Consider the following 19850-nt stretch of genomic DNA (forward strand, 5'->3'; position numbering starts at 1 on the left):
TTTCAAATCCTCCCCAACAAACAGAAACTACCGTCTTTCATGGTGAACATCTTGCAAAAAAGTGCCATAATTCTACCTCATGTCTCCCATCTCCCACCAACCTACAAATAATACATTCCTACCGTCAGATTGTTTACAATTCTTCCTTTTTTTTTTTCATGACATGATCAAACAACAGCAAATCACAAGAAAAAAATCACAAGAAATAACTGCACAATCATACAAACTTAGAATTGGAATGCAAGATTAAGACTACACTTAGCTGTACATTTTCCCTATATGTACATACATGTATTCACATACACTCCACATAAACAGCAACCCGTGTGATTTGGCATTAGCGCCTTACATCAAAAGTACTTTATTAGTCACTTAATTCTACATAATATCCACTACGTGATTGACAAACTTTGTATGTAACTACTATGTACTATTCACAGTACCTCAGCTTGTAGAAAGCCTCCATTTTTATATATCCTCAAGAACAGAAATAGCATTTCTGAAAGAGGGATCAGTGCAAGTCTTGAAAAAGAAAACTGCATTGAAAACACTTTGATGCTATTATCTACATAAAGCATTTAGGGTAATCACTACAAAGCAAATCCATGCAAAACTACCAGAATGCTAACACTCTAAAACCTTTGCCATTAATATGAGGAACAATTACACCACATGACCACATTTGTATTCACACAGTGCCCACAAGACTTAGCAAAATTACTTCGTTGTACCTTATCATGTCTTTATCAAAACACCTCTTACTTTCTTGGAGCTCTCCACAGCATATTCCCAATGAATCTTTATTAAAAGCACATCCCCTATTAACCAGTAGTCACTAGTGGAATGCCCTTGTCTTTGTGCTGTAAACAACACATCCCCTGTTACTGATGCAGTTAATGGATCAAAAAATGAAATGAGGTGTGGTAAAGATGCCTACTTTCTTGGATCTTTCCATTGGATATTCATGAATAAATTCGTTCCAAACACATCTTGTGGTACCAGGGCCCTGTTTCATAAAGTTGTTCGTAAAGTTACAAACGACTTACGAGGGACTGGTGATCAGTTCTTGTGGTGAATTATTGAAATTCTAGTAAGTATAGCACATCGCAACTGATCACCAGTCGCTCGTAAGTTGTTCGTAACTTTGCGAACAGCTTTATGAAACACCCCCCTGATCTAACAGGTTAATCATTGGAATACTTGTCTTTTTGCAGTAAAGTACAGATCCCTGTTAGAGTTGTAGTTAATGTATCAAACAGAATAATGAGCTTACATTTACCAAAACCTCCAGACATTGGTAAATGTCTTTATTTCCACTGCATGCAAAGTGATATGGTGTTGCGGTATACAAACATACAGAATATAATAGTTTTCCACGATGTACCAAGACTTGAGAAGGCACATAGCTTTCCTTGTCTTACGTTGCTTCAAAACCACACACTTTGTACGGAAAGGCACCCTCATCACCAATATTTTGTAATAATTTGATGTTGGTTAATGTGAATCATAAAAGTACTAACTCTGTTATCGGGCATGGTACTAAGCACATACCAACTAAAATGCACAAGTAGTACGGTTTAAGATAGATAAATAGATTTTTCATTGCATTGTACAGAGACAATTAGATATACGGACTGTACGTTTGCTTCAATTATTCCAAAAATCTACATGAACAATTTGTACATTTCAAAAAGAGGGAGTGTCAAAAATAGAAGTTATCTCTTGAAGAAAACAGACATAAAAATTGGCAAAGTTTTCTTCATTCATTGCTTTTGACTCTGCTTACATACATTTTCAATTCTCAAATTATAATGGTATCCTCCAGATCCAACCTTCATATAGACAAGTGCACAAATCCTTTGTAGGGTTAATAAGTGTTACAGGTAATTTGTCTTGAATGAAGAATACTAGCCTTGGTCAAAGGCCTTCTCAATTTTTAGCAATATGAAGGAGAAGCATGCAGAGGGTAGTCAAAGGAGACTGAGTCTCAACATTGGTGAGAGGGGCTGTGGAGACCTCTAACAATTACTCATCTTTCACACTGTGATTATCCAGTTTTGCTACCCACAAACATTTGGCAGCATTTGGCAAAATCACGGCTCATGAAGATTTAGTGAGTCCATGTACTAAATTAACACTAACCACTGACACACAATGAAGTGACATTTCACCTGTAGTAAGCCACTCTGATGCAATGATGGTGAATGCGTTGGACTATACAGCACCTGAATCTGGCTTGGAAACACTGAGCTTGCTACATTTGCTTTCATTTCGGGCCACCAAAAATGTCAAATTCAATTATTTTAATGGCCTGAAAGGTCCATCAGAGAAAAAAGTTAGAGCCAAGCCCTGAAACAACATTCAAATTGTCAAATAGCTAGAATTTCAAGAATGTACAACTTTGACTTATATCAGTGAGTGAGAATGGAGCATAATGTTTGGCTTACGACACTGAATGACAGAACGCTGATTGGAGGGGATTACCAGACAGCCCGACATCCCACGTTAGTCTGTCTTCCACTTGGTGACCTTGATGATGGTCTCTGGGGAGCGGTAGAGGAAGATGAGTTTAGCGGTCAAGTCTTCCTCTAGCTCCATCTCACCGCTCTCCCGCACCAGGTAGATGTCCAGGCACAGCTTGAGGATGCGGTCCACGTTGGGCAGCTCGTTGAACATGATCTGGTAGGAGACGCCGCTGAAGTACATGCGCACGAAGCGGCCGATCACCAACACCAGGGAGACGTAGAGACCAATAATCCTACAGGAGATGAGAGAAATTCAATGTCACATCATATCATACAGAACAGACTAATTAAAACTTATTGCAAGAGAATATTTAGGGAGGAGAAGGTATTGTTACCAGAAGCATGGTATTGTAGCGCTCGGGAGATATCTTTTCTCTGCCATCACATATCTTAAAAGGGAAATAAAATCCTCATGAACATGGATTTAGTTACTGCAAAAAGATTAGTGAAATACAACAGTGAAGCTTAAGGTAAATTTGGCAATCTCTTCAAAAGTTACTTAATTTTAAAGTTTTGATACTACCACTGCTGGATAAGAAGATTACAACTTATGGTGATGTCACAGTTGGACAACCAACAGAAAGAACATATACAGAAAATTCAACATATTTTCATTTTTCATGAATAACAAAAGAGCACTTGGCTTACCTCTTTCCAAAGGCACATAGAATGATATCATCCTCAATATATATTAATAACAAGTGGAAGGAAAGTGTGTTTTTCTTTGAAAAATTATCACTTGTGGAATTGTCTTTACATTTTTTTCATTCCCTTGTCTATGACAATAAGGACTGGAATTATTACTGTCTTCTTATCCAGCGACAGCAGAACTTAACTTTAAAAATGTATGACATTTAAAAGTATTATTTGATTTTCCTCACACTGAACCGATGAGTTCTACTTGTATTTCTGCATTCACTCAATCCTCATATGTCTGGGTTTCATTCCCCTTTGACCCATTGAAGACTTAGTCCATGGGCCAAAACCCGAAAAATGGGTTGTTGGTACCACCTGAGGTGGCACAACCTTTTTGGTGTCAGTTTGTTTGTCGGGCATAGATATGCTTATCAAGCTATGATAGCATTTCCAAATGAGTAGCTTAGTCATAATAAATGAATTTTTAACCAATTTGGTCTCGTTTTTATATCCCTATACATCTGAATCGAAACTAACAACTATACAAAGAAGAGCACTGTCTTCCGTATGTCCACAGGTGTTCTGTTGTAAACGCAGTGCGCTTAGTATTTATTCAAGGCAGCGAAGGTAATATCCAAAGGGTTATGATGTCCACAGCTGTCACGCGGCACGCTTAGTCTTTATCTAGACCAATGTACCGTTATCATATCTAAAGTTCCTCATAAAAGGAATTATCTATACTGTTTTTATACTACCCTATCAACAAATGCATCCGTTTTAAACAAAAATCACTCTGTTCATTTACAATATTATTCATTATAATGTATCGTAGTGTACCGGTACATTGTTTTTGCATTATCTTATATTGTTGGATGGAAATAAAGCGACATTGGCGTGGTATTAGCGTTTTCACCATAGCGTTTTCGCCGGAAAATGACAAATAATTGAAAAATACGGTAAAATTCACGAGGAATTGCTTTTTTGTTGTTGTTGCTTTTAGATAAAAGGATATACACTTTATCATACGCTTTGGATATTCCCTTAGCCGTCTAAAATAAAGACTAAGCGCTGTGGACATCATAACCTTTGGATATTCCCTTCGCTGCCTTGAATAAAGACTAAGCGCACCGCGTTTACAACAGAACACCTGTGAACATACCATAGAGCTGCATTTTACAGCTCTATGGAACATACAGAAGACAGTGCTCTTCTTTGTATGGCGGTTAGTTTCGATTCAGAGGTATAGGGATATAACAACGAGACCAAATTGGTTAAAAATTCATTTATTATGACTAAGCTACTCATTTGGAAATGCTATCATGGCTTGATAAGCATATCTATGCCCGACAAACAAAATGACACCAAAAAGGTTTTGCCACCTCAGATGGTACCAATATCTGGCCTGGCCCATGGACTAACTAGTCCAAAGAATACTCAGGCAAGTGTCTATGTAGCCTTTTGTCAAGGCCCTCTCGCTGTATGGTGAAGAGAGCCCAGCTGAGTGGGGTTGCGCGAGGGCCTTTTTAAGATCTGCTTCGCATCGTTTTGTTAGCCCCTTGAATTACCGACTTTTGCTCCCCGATTTCGGCAGCAAAAGTAGACAGCGTGTCTGTCTGCCAGAGCCCGATTTGAATACAGCGAATGCTCCACGGGTGGTCAGTGATGCATGCGAACGAGCATGACAACATCAAGGCTAGGAATTTGGGGAGCGCGCCATTCCATTGGTCGACTGGAACCCGAGAATATGAATATTCAGTCTGGTTCACGTGTCATGAATAATAATGTGTGCAGCAGATCTCCAAAGGCCCTCGCGATGTCGTGCTCGGCTGGGCTCGCTTCGCTCGCCCATTACAGCGAGAGGGCCTTGACAAAAGGCTAGTGTCTATGGGAAACATGTGTTGTAGCAAAATCAGCTCATCTTCAATAGGTTAAAGGCACATAGACTTGGTGGTTTAGTTGAATGTGTATGCGGGCGCATGGCACAAGTTTCCAACAGAGACTTATGCTATCGACTCCTCTTTAGCTTACGCTTACGCTTTAACCCATTTCCATGAGTCCGAAGAAGTCCGATCCACTCTAGTACGTGGTCTGATCACAGTTCGGTTCATGATTCGGCTGGGGGGGATGACAGCTTTAACAAACTTCTTTTGTGATGTCATAATAAGAAGCACATATGCATGCACCATGGCATTACTACAGACTGTGTGATGGGCAGAGAAGACAACGTAGGCAACGTTACCTAGCAACGCCTACACGCTTTACTCTTGATGACAGCTCAACTTCGGCAATCTTCGTATCAATGCTAACAGTGATTGGCACTATCATCCAACAGCGCCCCTGTAACTACCCGGTCTATGCGTCTTTAGCAAATGTCAGTTAGTAATGCGTGTAACTTACCCGTAGCTGGAAAGGGGTGCCAGAAGCTCCGATGCCACTCTCTCGTTGAATGTCAGGAGTCTGATGTCTGTGTCATTCTCACCACTGGCTTCCCACCACTCTACGTCTCCTGACAGCTTACTGACACTCCCGTTGCTCAGGTGCAAGGTGGCATTGCCATAGTCCAACGATTCTGCCGGAGAAAATTGAAACGTGGAGGATGTTAGCCTCGGGCCAGGCCATGGGTGAGCATGAATGCAATCCTGCCCACTTGAACTAAAACTAATTCTTTCAATCTAAATTTCAATCCTACTAAGCACAGTTTTCAAATTTTTGATGAATCAGTGAAAGTGTGGACTAAATTGGCCAAGGAATAAGCGACCGTTTTCCTAACATAGCTATCAAATGAGTTGATCCTGTCCAAGTCAGACCAATGAGGGCAGCACCATCAAACCTGACGATATCCTCTCCTACCATATTATTACACTTCTGTGGAAAATTTGAAAAAAAAAACATGGGGTTGCAAGAGTCCACACAACATAATTAGAAAAAAAAAATAATGTTTTTGCTTACAAAGGCTGGAACACTGGGGTACCCTCATAAAACAGTACATGGTTAGCTATTCCCACAATACACCTTAATAGCACATAGCAAATTTAACCCGTTGAAGACCTAATTCCCAGTATAATTGAGCAGGTATGTATGGGAAATATGTGTAAATATATTGTTCAATTTTCCTCAAACTTTCACTGATGTCTTCTACAAATGTTGCTGCATTCACTCAATCCACCAGCATATTTGGGGAAACGTCCTCCTTAATGAAAATCATCCAAATTATATTCAGGCATAAAAGCTGTTGTCTCATGACCACCAGAATTAACTCTTAGAACACCTCTTCAATTCTCGCCCATCTAATCCAGAAGCGTCCATAATGAACATAGCAGGCTGAGGGTCAGTAAGAAAGATTGGTGTGGTGTGTCATACTCACGAGGCAAGAGGGGGCCAGCCGGTTCTGGACTGGTGAGAGCTGGAACCTGGATGAAGAGTGGAATCAGACCAAGCACAGTCCTGTCGGAGAACCAGGAGGGAGGGCAGGGTTACAGTGATTAAAAGCAAAACATTTAGAGGAGGATGAAAAAATATAGAACTAGAAATGTCGTTATGGCGACTGATGCCTCCGCCATAATGCATGATTCTCCCAATAGGTGTATGGTACAATGTCTTCACGATGTGCGATGACAGTTTCACATGACTGGCAAAATAGTGAAATGACAGGTTTGTCAGAAATATCTTGAATGTTCACTTTCCTTGAACTAGGTTTGCTATAATTGTCTAAGAGTGCAGGTACATATATCTGGGGAATTGAGGATTTTTACTCGACTTCTGACCGACCCTTTTATAAGTTTATGCATTGAGTAATTTTCAAGGTATGAATAAAGAGTGTAATTACAGTATAAAATATATATATATATATATATATATATATATATATTTTTTTTTTTTGCATTTAAACCTGGCCTTTGACCCTTAATCTTCGACCTTTGACCTTCTGGCTGGAAATTTCCCCGAGAATCTCCATTAGGTAATACATGTATATATCAAGTTTTAAAAATAATAATGCAAGCATTGCATATGCTAGTATATGAGGGAAATAGAAAAATTTTGAGGAGTTGACCTTGACCTTTGACCCCCTGACTATTGACCCATGACCCCTACATTCCCTAGATAATCTCTGCCTGTCAGTACATGCGTATGTACCAATTTCCACGAAGATACATTGAACCATTTGCGAGAAAAGTGAAATTGTAACATTTTCACCTAACCTTTGACCTTTTGACCTTTGACCTTACGACATGAAACTCTCTCTGGAGAATCTTTATGCAGTAGTACATGTCTACACTAAGTTTCAAGAAAATACCTTTGGGCATTGCATGGATATGGGGGAAATAGCAACATTTTTAGCATTTGACCTTGACCTTTTGACCTTTGACCTCTTGCCAATGTCACTAAAATCTCCTCAACTAATTTCCCCATCATACATCACCCTTGGACCAAGTTTGGTGAAAGCTGCTTCATCCAGTTTTGAGTTATCACGTAAACAGATAAATTTTAGGATTTGACCTTGATCTTTGACCTTTGACCTCAGTCCAATTTCACTCAAAAACTAATCAAGTAATTGTCCCATCATACATCATCCTCAGACAAAGTTTGATGAAATTTGCTTGATCCAGTCTCGAGTTATTGCGTAAACGGATACAATTTCATGATTTGACCTTGACCTTTGACCTTCGGCCGATTTTACCCAAAATCTAATCAAGTAATTGCCCCATCATACTTTATACTTGGACCAAGTTTGGTAAAATTCCAGTCAATATTACTCAAGACATCGCGTAAACGAATGCGGACGGACGTACGTGCGGACGGACGGACGGACAACCCGAAAACTTCGTGGTGGAGGCATAAAAAGAAGGTGTGGGGTAAAGAAGAGGAGAGGGGGAAAGGTCAAAGATGTACACAAAGAAAAAGAGGCAACAGAAGAAAGTAAAGACATGGAAAATGGTGAAGAAATATAACAAGATATCACACACACAAAGATGAAAAGATGAAAAGAGCAATGAAGTGGATGTTGAAGGACAGATAAAGGTAATGGAAAAGTGATTAAGATAATCATACAGATAACCAGCTGCATTCCTGATTCAAGCCTGAAGTACTGTACTAGGCATTGATTACACTGTATACTACATCCTCTATTGCAATTATGAATACTTGATATACACACCATGATATGGTGATTAAGGTGGAAGGTGTCAGATATCACGGCATCATGAGTAAGCCATCGAGATGTCATTTGTATCGAATTTGAGGAAGCAATGTCTTGATTTTTGTGAAAATCGTTCTATCTCTTGATGACCTGGAGAGGGAATGTTGTAATGATCAGCGACAAATACATGAAGAAGTGCCCTCAATAACAACTCTGAGAAGTATGCTCTAAAATATCTTGCATACATCACTTCTTAAAAACCAGCAACGATGTCAGAATGACTTGAAGGATTCTTCTGGCAGCAGTCCATACCTCCCTACCCCTCTCCCATCACCCAAACTTACCCTGCTTGATCAGTCTCAAAATTCAGCTGTTTGATGAGGTTGTCGGTAATATCTGGCGAATCAGACAGGGCCACATCGTAGGAGTTTTCAATGGTGGGTGTCACCTGAGTGTTGTTGGTTATCCTGTCAAGAATACAAACACATAAAATTTAAAATAATCCATTTTCTGGTTGAAACCTTTCATTTTAGCAACCAGGGAGAGATGTCAGTGTGCCAGGTGCCATGAAGAGGATGAATGAAGCAATTGGGCCATACAGATAGGCTTATACACTTTGTTTGTAATATTATTATGATGATGACAACAGTGGCAACTAGAAAAGCACGCTGAGAGCACTGACCTCCGCCAAGCAGCTATGTACTTCATTTCCACTGACGATCTTGCTCTTCCACAGAGATCAGTGATTTCCACCCATACGTACTAGTATGCATGCTGAAAAATCACCCGATTTCCCAATATAGAAGCCTTTGTTACGTCATAAACCTTCAGCTGTGTGGTGCGCCTTGCCCTAACAGAAACTAGAGCACACACTTTAGTGTGCATATAAAAACCTCAAAATGCGCAGCTTGAACTCCCAAGCTCAGTGACCCTACCTGCCAAAATATAAAAAATTCTTCATAAAATCCATAAAAATTTGTGGATCACTACCAAAATTTAATCATCTGTTCCTTGTGTCATTCTCCTGTGTGTCATTCACTTTGTGTCATTTCCTGCAAGTTTCACCTAAATACGTGCAAAATTTTTTGAATTATTTTGCACACAGACATACAAACAAACAAACAAACAAACAAACAAACAAACAAACAAACAACCAAACAGATGAAAACATTACCTCATCCCTTGGCGGAGGTAATTATATGTATATATGCATATATTAATGTACAAATATACGTGCATTGTATGTAAGCTTGTATGAGTTTATTCCTATAATGTATTTTTTCTTGTGTACCAGTGAAAAACATATTTCTTTGTTCATGATTGAACAGACAATAAAAATCCATATTATTTCACATTTACAGCAATAAACTCAATCTTGCCCATTGACACTGAGTATTGGGTGTAGACTTGATCTGATGATGAAGGGCTAACACAAATGTGATCGGTGAGTATTCCCAACTTTTTCCTTGAAGTATATTATGTTTATTGGTCCATGCATACATCCATCTTTCACATTATATATTTAGTAAATATGCACTAGAATGTGTTAAGTGTGCAAATGTTTATGATTTTACACATTTGAACACTTGTTTCTGAGACACAGGAAATTTGTCCGCTCTTTTGTTCTCAATGATAATTTGTGTTCAATTACTGTAAAACATGATATATTCACGGCATGAAAATTTCGCGAATTGGAGCTGACGGACTTTCTCGCGGCATGACATATTTACGAACTGCCACTGACATCCAATGCGTATTGTGTAGGTAAGAACTCGGGCATGCAATTTAATTTCGCGAATGTTAGCGAAATTTGCCGAATTAAAATGCATGCTAACATTCCTTGTTTTAAAGTACTCTGTGTTCTGATGAAGCTATTTTTTTTGGTTGTAAGCAAAATAGAAACATGATTTATCACAATACACTACTTTTTTTATCAAGACAAGCATAACAACAATCTTTTAAGACATTTGCAACACATGGATAGATAAACAAATAGTTTATACAGATAGAGAGATATATGGGATAGACAAATAGATAGATGGATAGACTGAAGATAAATAGATAGATAGATGGATAGATGGATAGATGGATAGATGGATAGATAAATAGATAGACAGATAGATAGATAGGTAGGTAGATAGATAGATAGATTGATAGATAGACAGACAGATAGATAGATATGCAGGTAGACAAATAGACCAATAGATAAGATAGATAGATAAATGAATATACCATTGGGTATCACACGGGTGGATAAAGAGATAGACATAGACAAAGATAGCAAGAAAGATAGATAGATGGGCACATAAAGAGATGGATAGATAGACAAGCAGATACATAGATTAATAGATAAATGAATGAATATGTCATATCTGGGGAAATATATTCTCAGCTTTCCACTGCTTTGATTCCCAAAGGAGTGCTTGGTCGTCACTTTTACCTGGTGAACGAGTACTTGAAGGACATCTGCAGGGACAGGTCTTCCTGTAGGCGCATGATGAGATCGTTCCGGCTGGCGGGACTGATGTCCCAGGTGCCCGTAGAGTCCCGCTTTATGTGGACCACCATCATGTCTTCTTGGCGGTAGATGGACAGGAAGGACCTGGCATTCTGGGTTCCCGTGAGAACGAGAGAATAAAAGTACCAGGTGAGACAAGTTCTGAGAGAACAATCAAACCTTGATATAACTACTAAAACTGCTTCTCATATCACAAGTACCTACTAGTGATATTCCTCAACAAAAAATTAATTCACTAATAATAGTATTATTATTATTATTATTATTATTATTATTATTATTATTATTATTATTATTATTATTATTACTATTATTATCATTATTATCATTATTATTGTTATTATTATTATCATTATCATCATTATCATTATTATTATTATTTATTCGACCAGGTAAAGAATATAGGATACATATCATAAACATTACAAACATGAAACAAAAACCAGAATGAACATTACAAAGGATACACTGTACTGTACACGTTACACAAAATGAAAATGATATGAATGGAATCTACATGAGGGTCAGGGCACACAAAAGTAAATACATTTACTATTGCTCATAGGCATGTGAACCCACACATGCTGCCCCTAAGAAACATTTAACAGTCATTAAAAAATTATCCCTCAACCCCCGATCCCCACCTCTTAACACCACAGCCCATATCAACATCAAAACATAAAAACACAATACAATTCCAATATAATCATCCAACCATTGACTTCATTTATAAATATATTCATACATTAATCTCAAAAACTGAAAAAAAATACAACTTCAACATATATGTAGGAGATTCCTGGATTTCCGCCCGACCCCCATCCCTAAACCTTTAACCACTTAAAACATAGTCATCATTGTCGTCAGCATAAAAATGAAAATGAAGCACATGCGTACAAACCAAAACAAAAACTATCACTCAATGTAATTAATGCCCCATCAAACACCGGAAAGTACACTCAGCTAACAATTAATTTGTATACTGTTACCATAACAACTCAATGTTCGACATGAACAAGGATGAAATTTGCACACACACATATCATGGCAGTCACATATGCCGAATTTCAAATGAATTGCCCAAAATCTGGGAAAATTAACTGAAATCACATTATCATACGACTATCATTCAAAATGATACAGATGTATAGATGAAAAGTAAATCTAATTCCATATCTTGAAGAGAACATTTTCTTTTGAGAATAAATCTTACAGTTTGTAGGATTGTCTTACTTTACTTATTCCTACATATCATTTTTGAGTTATGAAGTACATTATTCATCAGATTGATTAATGAAGAAACTAGAAATGTCGCTATGGCGACTGATGCCTCTGCCATAATGCATGATTCTCCCAATAGGTGTATAGTACAATGTCTTCACAATGTGTGATGACATTTTCACATAACTGGCAAAACATTGAAATGACATGTTTGTCAGAAATATCTTGAATGTTCACTTTCCTTGAACTAGGTTTGCTATAATTGTCTATTAAAGAGTGCAGGTATATATATGTATTTGGGGAATTGAGGATTTTTACTTGACTTCTGACCGACCCTTTTATAAGTTTGTAAATGAGGGAAATAGTAAAATTTTGAAGAGTTGACCTTGACTACTGACCCATAACGTCTAAATTCCCTAGATAATCCCTGCCAGTCAGTACATGCGTATGTACCACGTTCCATGAAGATACATTGAACCATTTGCGAGAAAAGTGAAATTGTAACATTTTCACCTAACCTTTGACCTTTGACCTTATGACATGAAACTCTCCCAGGAGAATCTTTATGCAGCTGTACATGTCTACACTAAGTTTCAATACCTTCGGGCATTGCATGGATATGGGGGAAATAGCAACATTTTTTGCATTTGACCTTGACCTTTTGACCTTTGTCCTCTTGCCAATGTCACTAAAATCTACTTAACTAATTGCCCCATCATACATCATCCTTGGACCACATTTGGTGAAATTTGCTTGGTCCAGTCTTGAGTTATCGCATAAACAGATACAATTTCAGGATTTGACCTTGACCTTTGACCTCTGTCCGATTTCACTCAAAAATTAATTAAGCAATTGTCCCACCATACATCATCCTTGGACAAAGTTTGGTGATATTTGCTTGATCCAGTCTTGAGTTATCGCGTAAACAGAAACAATTTCATGATTTGACCTTGACCTTTGACCTTTGGCCGATTTCACCCAAAATCCAATTAAGTAATTGCCCCATCATACTTTATACTTGGGACCAAGTTTGGTAAAATTCCAGTCAATATTACTCAAGTTATCGCGTAAACGAATGCGGAAAAACGTACGTACGGACGGATGTACGGATGGACGGACAACCCGAAAACATAATGCCTCCGGCACCACTTCGTGGCGGAGGCATAAATAGTCAAAATGTATTATGCAACACCTAAAAAGAATGTAGCTATACGATTGGTCGATTGCCCATCATGTGACATTTAGTTAAAAGTTCCATCGCACGCTGTGGTTGTCAGCCGTGCAATTTTGTGTGAGCAAAAAAGGATAGAGCATGGCTGATATCACCCATTTCCACTGACTCCTGTGTTAAACTCACGATTGATTCAAAGGTTTCGTTCCATCGCATGGCTCACTCATTTTTGTAAACAACTTCAACTGATCGGCTTTGTGTACGTACGTACATACACAGTGACTGTGACTGTAGCTGCCATTTCTGTGCTAAATTCAAGAATCTGTGTGGACCACATCTGTTGATGTTTGAGATATTGTATAAAACAAATAGTGTATGGTCTTTACTCGTGCAATGGAACAAGTTTTCCCACTCGGTGAAAGATGAGGCGCGCTATTCAACTCGGCTTCGCCTCATTGAATAGAGTGCCTCTATTTTCACCTCGTGCAAAATCTTGTACCATCACACTCATGACCATTCACTATTTGCATACTATTGTTTACAGCTGCACTCAGAGGACAAAGATGAGCATAAACTAATAGCCATTACATCATCTTCGTATACATGGATCTATACCAGTATACTGGTACATTGAGGTGCTCTATACAGTTTAAGACACAAAGCAATACTTCTAAAACAAGTGTTTAGTGTCAAGATTTCAAGCAGTGGTGGATCCAGAAGGGGGTGCACCAGGTGCATGCCCTCCCCTTAATTTTTCTGCAAACAAAAGAAATAAAAAGAAAAGAAGATGAAAGGTTGATGACACACTTGGAAGTGGCACCAGAAATGGAACGGGACTCTTTTTTTTTTTTTTTTTTTTGGGGGGGGGGGGGGGGGGGGGGGGGGGCTTGTCAGCTGATTAAACCTGAAAGTGGAACCCGAAATATTTTTTGCGCCCCCTTCATGGAATTCCTGGATCCGCCCCTGATTCAATACATCAACACACCACACTGCTTTTTTTTAAACATACACTATTAATGTCAATACATAGCTCTAACTTACCAGGTCTGTACTGAACCTGTCTATCAATTTGTTGTACTGCTCATTGTCAATTTGGGTTATATCTTCGGACAGTGCAGTCATCTTGAAGATGGGCTGTAAGGAAGGGGGAAAGAGGAGAAAATAAGTCATACAAAGTTACAAATTGCTCTCCAAATGCACAGGGATACAGAAATTACGTTTTTATTACCTCCGCCAAGGGAGGAGGTTATGATTTCATAACCGTTGGTTTGTTTGTTTGTTAGTAAGTTAATTAGTTAGTTTGTTTATTTGTTTGTTTGTCTGTGTGCAAAATAACTCAAAAAATTGTGCATGGATTTGGATGAAACTTGCCGGGAAGGTTGAGAATGACACAAGGAACAGATGATTAAATTTTGGTAGTGATCCCGAAATTTTTATGGATTTTTTGAAGAATTTTTGATATTTTGGCGGGTAGGGTCAATGAACTTGAGAGTTAAAGCTGCCCATTTTTTAGGTTTTCATACGCGCACTAAATTGTGTGCTCTAGTTTCTGCTAGGGCGAGGTGCACTGCACAGCTGAAGGTTTATGATGTAAAATGTAACAAAGGCTTCTATATTGGAAAAAGTGGGAAGAGACAGGAAGGAGGAAGGTGCCACACCCACCTCAAAGCCTTCAAAGCTGATCTCCACTGAGGCGGTGGTGATGGGGTTCTGGAGGCTGGTGGTGTTGGAGAGAGAGATGAGGATGAGAGGGAACCAGATGATCAGGATGAGCACCAGAAGCCCCACGCCTCCGACACCGTACTTGATGAGGCGTGGCGTCTTGGTTCCCCTTGGGACCGGGTAGGCCTGGAGAAGAACACATTACAAGCAAAGAGTGAAACAAACATCATCATTATTTCAACTAACCACTTTCTTTCTCCTATTTAATACTCCTCTGAACATCCTTATATCCACTGGAACAGAATAACTTGATAGAGGGGACAGAATCTTTGAAACTTGTTCTGCTAATATCACTGAGTTAATGTTGTATACCACTCTGCCACTCCTCTCTATAACAGGTGACTGACTCTGTTTTCAGATAGGATAGTAGAAGGTTCTGCATGTGAGAGAGTCACAACTCATGCCTGTAAGATCTCTCTTCTTGTTTTTAATGAAAGACTATGTACACATCCAGAAAAGCTACTCACCTCACCTTTAACATCAGTTCTAAAGGTCTGCTCTTATCCTAAACCAATCTCTTCTACCAGCAGTGTGGCCATAATGGCCTTTCATTTGGCCCTTTCACACAACTGCATGGGAAGCAGCTTACATCCTAATGCCCCATTCCTATCAGACATATGGGTAATATGGGTACAGTCTACAGGTTAGTTCCACCTTCACACTACTTTTACAGGCGTGGTTTACATCAAGGTTAACATTTCAAAACAGCTTTTTGGGTGTGGTCGACACTCAAAAATTAATCTGGACTTGAGCTGCACAATGCAACAACCAAAATTAATCCGGACTCAAGCCTCACAATGTGAAACTCAAAGTTAATCCGGACTCATGCAGCACGATGTGCGTGTGAGTTGGCAGTATGGGATCACTCACTATCTCGCGGTTGCGGAAGCACTTGATGGGGTAGACGTTGGCATAGATGTCCTCCACCTGTAGCCAGTGGCTGAGGGAGAGTGTGGTGTCCGTCCAGATCCAGTCCATCAAGGTTCTCAGCTCCGTCAGGAACGGGATCACGCGCCACCTTTTTCATGGGAACAGGGAAAACATTTTCAAATGTAATACCGGTCATTTTTGTGGGGCAGAGAGACCATAACGTGAATATCTCTTGCAGACAGGAAAAGCTGCAAAATTTTAATTGCCTGTACTCATCGGGTTACCCTCGCTTACTTAACCCGTTGAAGGCTCGTCCCGTGCATACTTGGGCGCGTGTCTATGGGAAATGCATGTTGTAGCAAAATCAGTCCATCCTCAACGGGTTAAAAAGAAATGCTATGTATGCATACATGCTACCAATTTCATAAACTAATATGATTTGAACTACAGTGGATATCCCAGTCAGTAGGGGGAAAATGAAATAATACTGATTGGGAAGATAAATTCTTAATCTATCGCTGAGGTAAAATAAATGTATAATTTAAGTCCCAAATATTCAAAGCATGGTTGGTGGTATGGAATCCTATTTTACATTTAATTATTACCATGCATCCAATTAGACGATTAGATGATGCATTTGATTAGACGATGAACTGTATTAATATTTTCTCCAACTCCAATAATCTGATCTGAAGTACACTCTGCAACTGTTACTGCCAAAACATGGACTTTCAGATATAGAAAACTCATTTGGTTGCCTGTAAACAGCAAACAAAATTGGATTTCTTCTGTCAAACCTGCTGAAATTCAGATCTAAGGTTGTACAATCTCGCAGTAACAGGTGACTTACCCATAGAAAAGCACAAGGCTGACGAGATTGTATCTACGGCACAGGAAATTACCCAGAATCCTCGTTGGGTAACCAGAAGTAATCTGGTACGCAGACAAGCCAAAGTAGATACAGAGGAAGAAATACCAGGCCTGGGCAGGGTTGTTGTCGACAAATAGTCTGCAGAGAAGATTTTATTGACACGTAAGAGGCTTAACCACTATAGATACTAGTAAAAAACTCTGATGTAACCAAAATTACTATTTCACATAGAGATTAGTGCATTTGTATACTGGTAGATAAATGGCAACATACTGATATATTATACAAAATATTTCCATGTAGAAAAGCCCTTTAAATCTAATTGGTACAAAAAGACAAAAACTTGTATCTTACTGGAGGGTTCAATCACTCAGATGGTACTGTATTAACAGTTATGATATAAGATGACAATTCAAATATTGAAAAGCTTTGGAAAGCACCAAATTTTCAGATTGTATATACTTGTGTCATGTTTACGTAAGTGGAAGAAATTTGAAAATGCACTGAGAACTGTGCTTTCAATTCACTCTTTTAGGTGGCTATTAAGCAATTACTGTCTTTTGTCTCATAGTGCATTTGCTAAATAATCACTAGCACATTTCTTATCCTAAACCCATGTTGGATGAAACATCTTTATTTTGAATTGCTTAATTTGACTCTATTCTTCAAAACCAATATGCTCAAATACAGTTCGACCTCGATTATCCGGCCATGTCGGGACCGGCGCTCATCCAGATAAGCGAATTGGCCGGATATAGGAGACACAATGTTAGTGTATATAGATGCCATCCAAGCTGCCGTCCCAGTGCTCTGGCAGTTAGGCAGGTAGCGTACCCCGCAACGGTGGTGTAATCTATGCTAGCCTGTGCAAAAATGTAGTCCCTTCTTCATGAAAATAAAGTATATCTTACTGTGAAAATCATACATGTTTTACCTCATTAGATATTGAGAAACCTATCATGCACATCTTATGAAATTAGTGAAATAGATCCATGAAAATATGTTAAAGTCACTGTTTTTTTCTAAATTTTTGGATGAAAGAAAAAGTCCTTCACTGCGTGAATGCGTCCGGATAATAGAGATTTCCGGATAAAAGGAGGCCAGATAATCGAGGTCGAACTGTAGTGCAATGTCATACTAAGAGTGAAGGCAAATACGAACAGCTACTAACTGCAGTTGAGCGTCGACTGAGCACACAACATACTGGTGTCTCCACCCTCACCTATTGTTGTAGTAAGGCAGTGCAAAAAAGAGCCAGATGTGGAGAGCGATAACCAACGTCACCAGGTAGACGAACTTGGCCCTGACGTCCTTGCAGAGGTAGATGGCGCGGTCGATGATGATGAGCACGAACATGACGAGAAGGAGGATGAGGAAACTGATGGGGATGGTGTTGGAGGAGATGAGCTGGGCAACATCACTTGATCCTTGCTCCTCCTGGAGTGAAAGAGACATACATGTAGTCAATAAAGCTTAACAATCCTCTACCTACGGTGTACTTTGATAACTAAGAAAAAAAATGACCTTTTCAAATAAGGAAGAAAGAGTGTTCACTCTGGAGACTTTGCATAGCATTAACATCTCTCTAGTTCTTAGTTGGTAATTGGATCCATTCAAGATTTTCTACATCCTCAGTAGTGACTTCATAGTAAAATTTAATTAACCCTTTGTAGTTTATTCTTGCAATATCGAGAAAACCTTTTCATGTCTTCACTCAAAGTGACATATCAAAAAACAAGAGACCCGCGGGTCTAGCGCTCACCTGAGTATCGCAAGTTCACCTTTCACGCAGTCACTAATCTAAATTATTCACAGCTCTACCAAAATTTGACCAGGCACTCTCAAGTAGAAGATGAAAATGTACAATAAGGTCCCATTTTTTTAAAGATTCCTTAATTTGGGGGGATTGGGGCCCCCTGGGGCCCTCTGGGTGGGGCATGGTGCTCATTTTGATAAATTGTGATCCTGATCCCCTAGGGATGCTACTTGCCAAGTTTGACGAAAATCCATCATGAGGTTTTCAGGAAGAAGATGAAAATGTACAATTTAGGCCCCCATTTGGACCTTCCCAACCACCCCCCCCCCTCCCCGAGGGGCACCCCTGGATCTCCTATGAACAAACTTGAAACTACAGTCATTAATGTACTCACTCATAGTATTATCTTAGCTCTATAACTTCTGATACTAGAGAAGATTTTAAAAGATTCCTTCATTTTGGGGGTGTGGGCCCCCCGGGGGCCCCCTGGGTGGGGCATGGTGCCCATTTTAACAAATTGAGATCCTAACCCCTTAGGGATGCTACCTGCCAAGTTTGGTGAAAATGGGTCATGGGGTTCTCAAGAAGATAAAAATGTACAATTTAGGCCCCATTAGGATCCCTCCTCACCCCCCTCCCCTGGGTCCCAAGGGGGGCACCCCTGATTCTGCCATGAACAAACTTGAAACTACAGTCATTAATGTACAAACTCATAGTATTAACTTAGCTCTATCACTTATGGTTCTAGAGAAGAAGATTTTTACAGATTCCTTAATTTTGGGGGGTTTGGGCCCCCTGGGGCCCCCTGGGTGGGGCATGGTGCCCATTTTAACAAATTGGGTTCCTAACCCCCTAGGGATGCTAGCTGCCAAGTTTGGTGAAAATGGGTCACGGGATTCTTAAGAAGAAGATGAAAATGTACAATATAGGCCCCATTAGAACCCCTCCCCACCCCCCTCCCCTGGGTCCCAAGGGGGGCACCCCTGATTCTGCCATGAACAAACTTGAAACTACAGTCATCAATGTACTAACTCATAGTATTAACTTAGCTCTATCACTTCTGGTTCTAGAGAAGAAGATTTTTACAGATTCCTTAATTTTGGGGGGTTTGGGCCCCCTGGGGCCCCCTGGGTGGGGCATGGTGCCCATTTTAACAAATTGGGTTCCTAACCCCCTAGGGATGCTAGCTGCCAAGTTTGGTGAAAATGGGTCATGGGATTCTTAAGAAGAAGATGAAAATGTACAATATAGGCCCCATTAGAACCCCTCCCCACCCCCCTCCCCTGGGTCCCAAGGGGGGCACCCCTGATTCTGCCATGAACAAACTTGAAACTACAGTCATCAATGTACTAACTCATAGTATTAACTTAGCTCTATCACTTCTGGTTCTAGAGAAGAAGATTTTTACAGATTCCTTAATTTT

The 19850-nt window shown here is 39.5% G+C and overlaps 1 protein-coding gene across 4 annotated transcripts in view; it reads right to left on the reverse strand.

The window, feature by feature from the left end:
* Positions 1-1798: 1798 nt before the first annotated feature.
* LOC139727292 (piezo-type mechanosensitive ion channel component 2-like) overlaps positions 1799-19850 on the reverse strand; it is a 65089-nt gene continuing 47037 nt past the window's right edge. For all 4 annotated transcript variants that reach the window (XM_071638263.1, XM_071638256.1, XM_071638270.1 and 1 more), the window contains 10 exons: positions 17894-18108; positions 16651-16809; positions 15801-15948; positions 14871-15056; positions 14250-14342; positions 10739-10908; positions 8643-8765; positions 6526-6605; positions 5559-5730; positions 1799-2758 (listed from right to left, as the gene is read on the reverse strand). In XM_071638263.1, the coding sequence (XP_071494364.1) occupies positions 2506-2758; positions 5559-5730; positions 6526-6605; positions 8643-8765; positions 10739-10908; positions 14250-14342; positions 14871-15056; positions 15801-15948; positions 16651-16809; positions 17894-18108 (1599 nt within the window). In that variant the 3' untranslated portion in view covers positions 1799-2505. The remainder of the gene's footprint in view (positions 2759-5558; positions 5731-6525; positions 6606-8642; positions 8766-10738; positions 10909-14249; positions 14343-14870; positions 15057-15800; positions 15949-16650; positions 16810-17893; positions 18109-19850) is intronic.

Source organism: Diadema antillarum, unplaced genomic scaffold, assembly GCF_040938485.1.
Source record: "Diadema antillarum isolate AM-2024a unplaced genomic scaffold, OU_Dant_1.0 scf00000017, whole genome shotgun sequence".
Lineage (NCBI taxonomy): Eukaryota > Metazoa > Echinodermata > Echinoidea > Diadematoida > Diadematidae > Diadema > Diadema antillarum.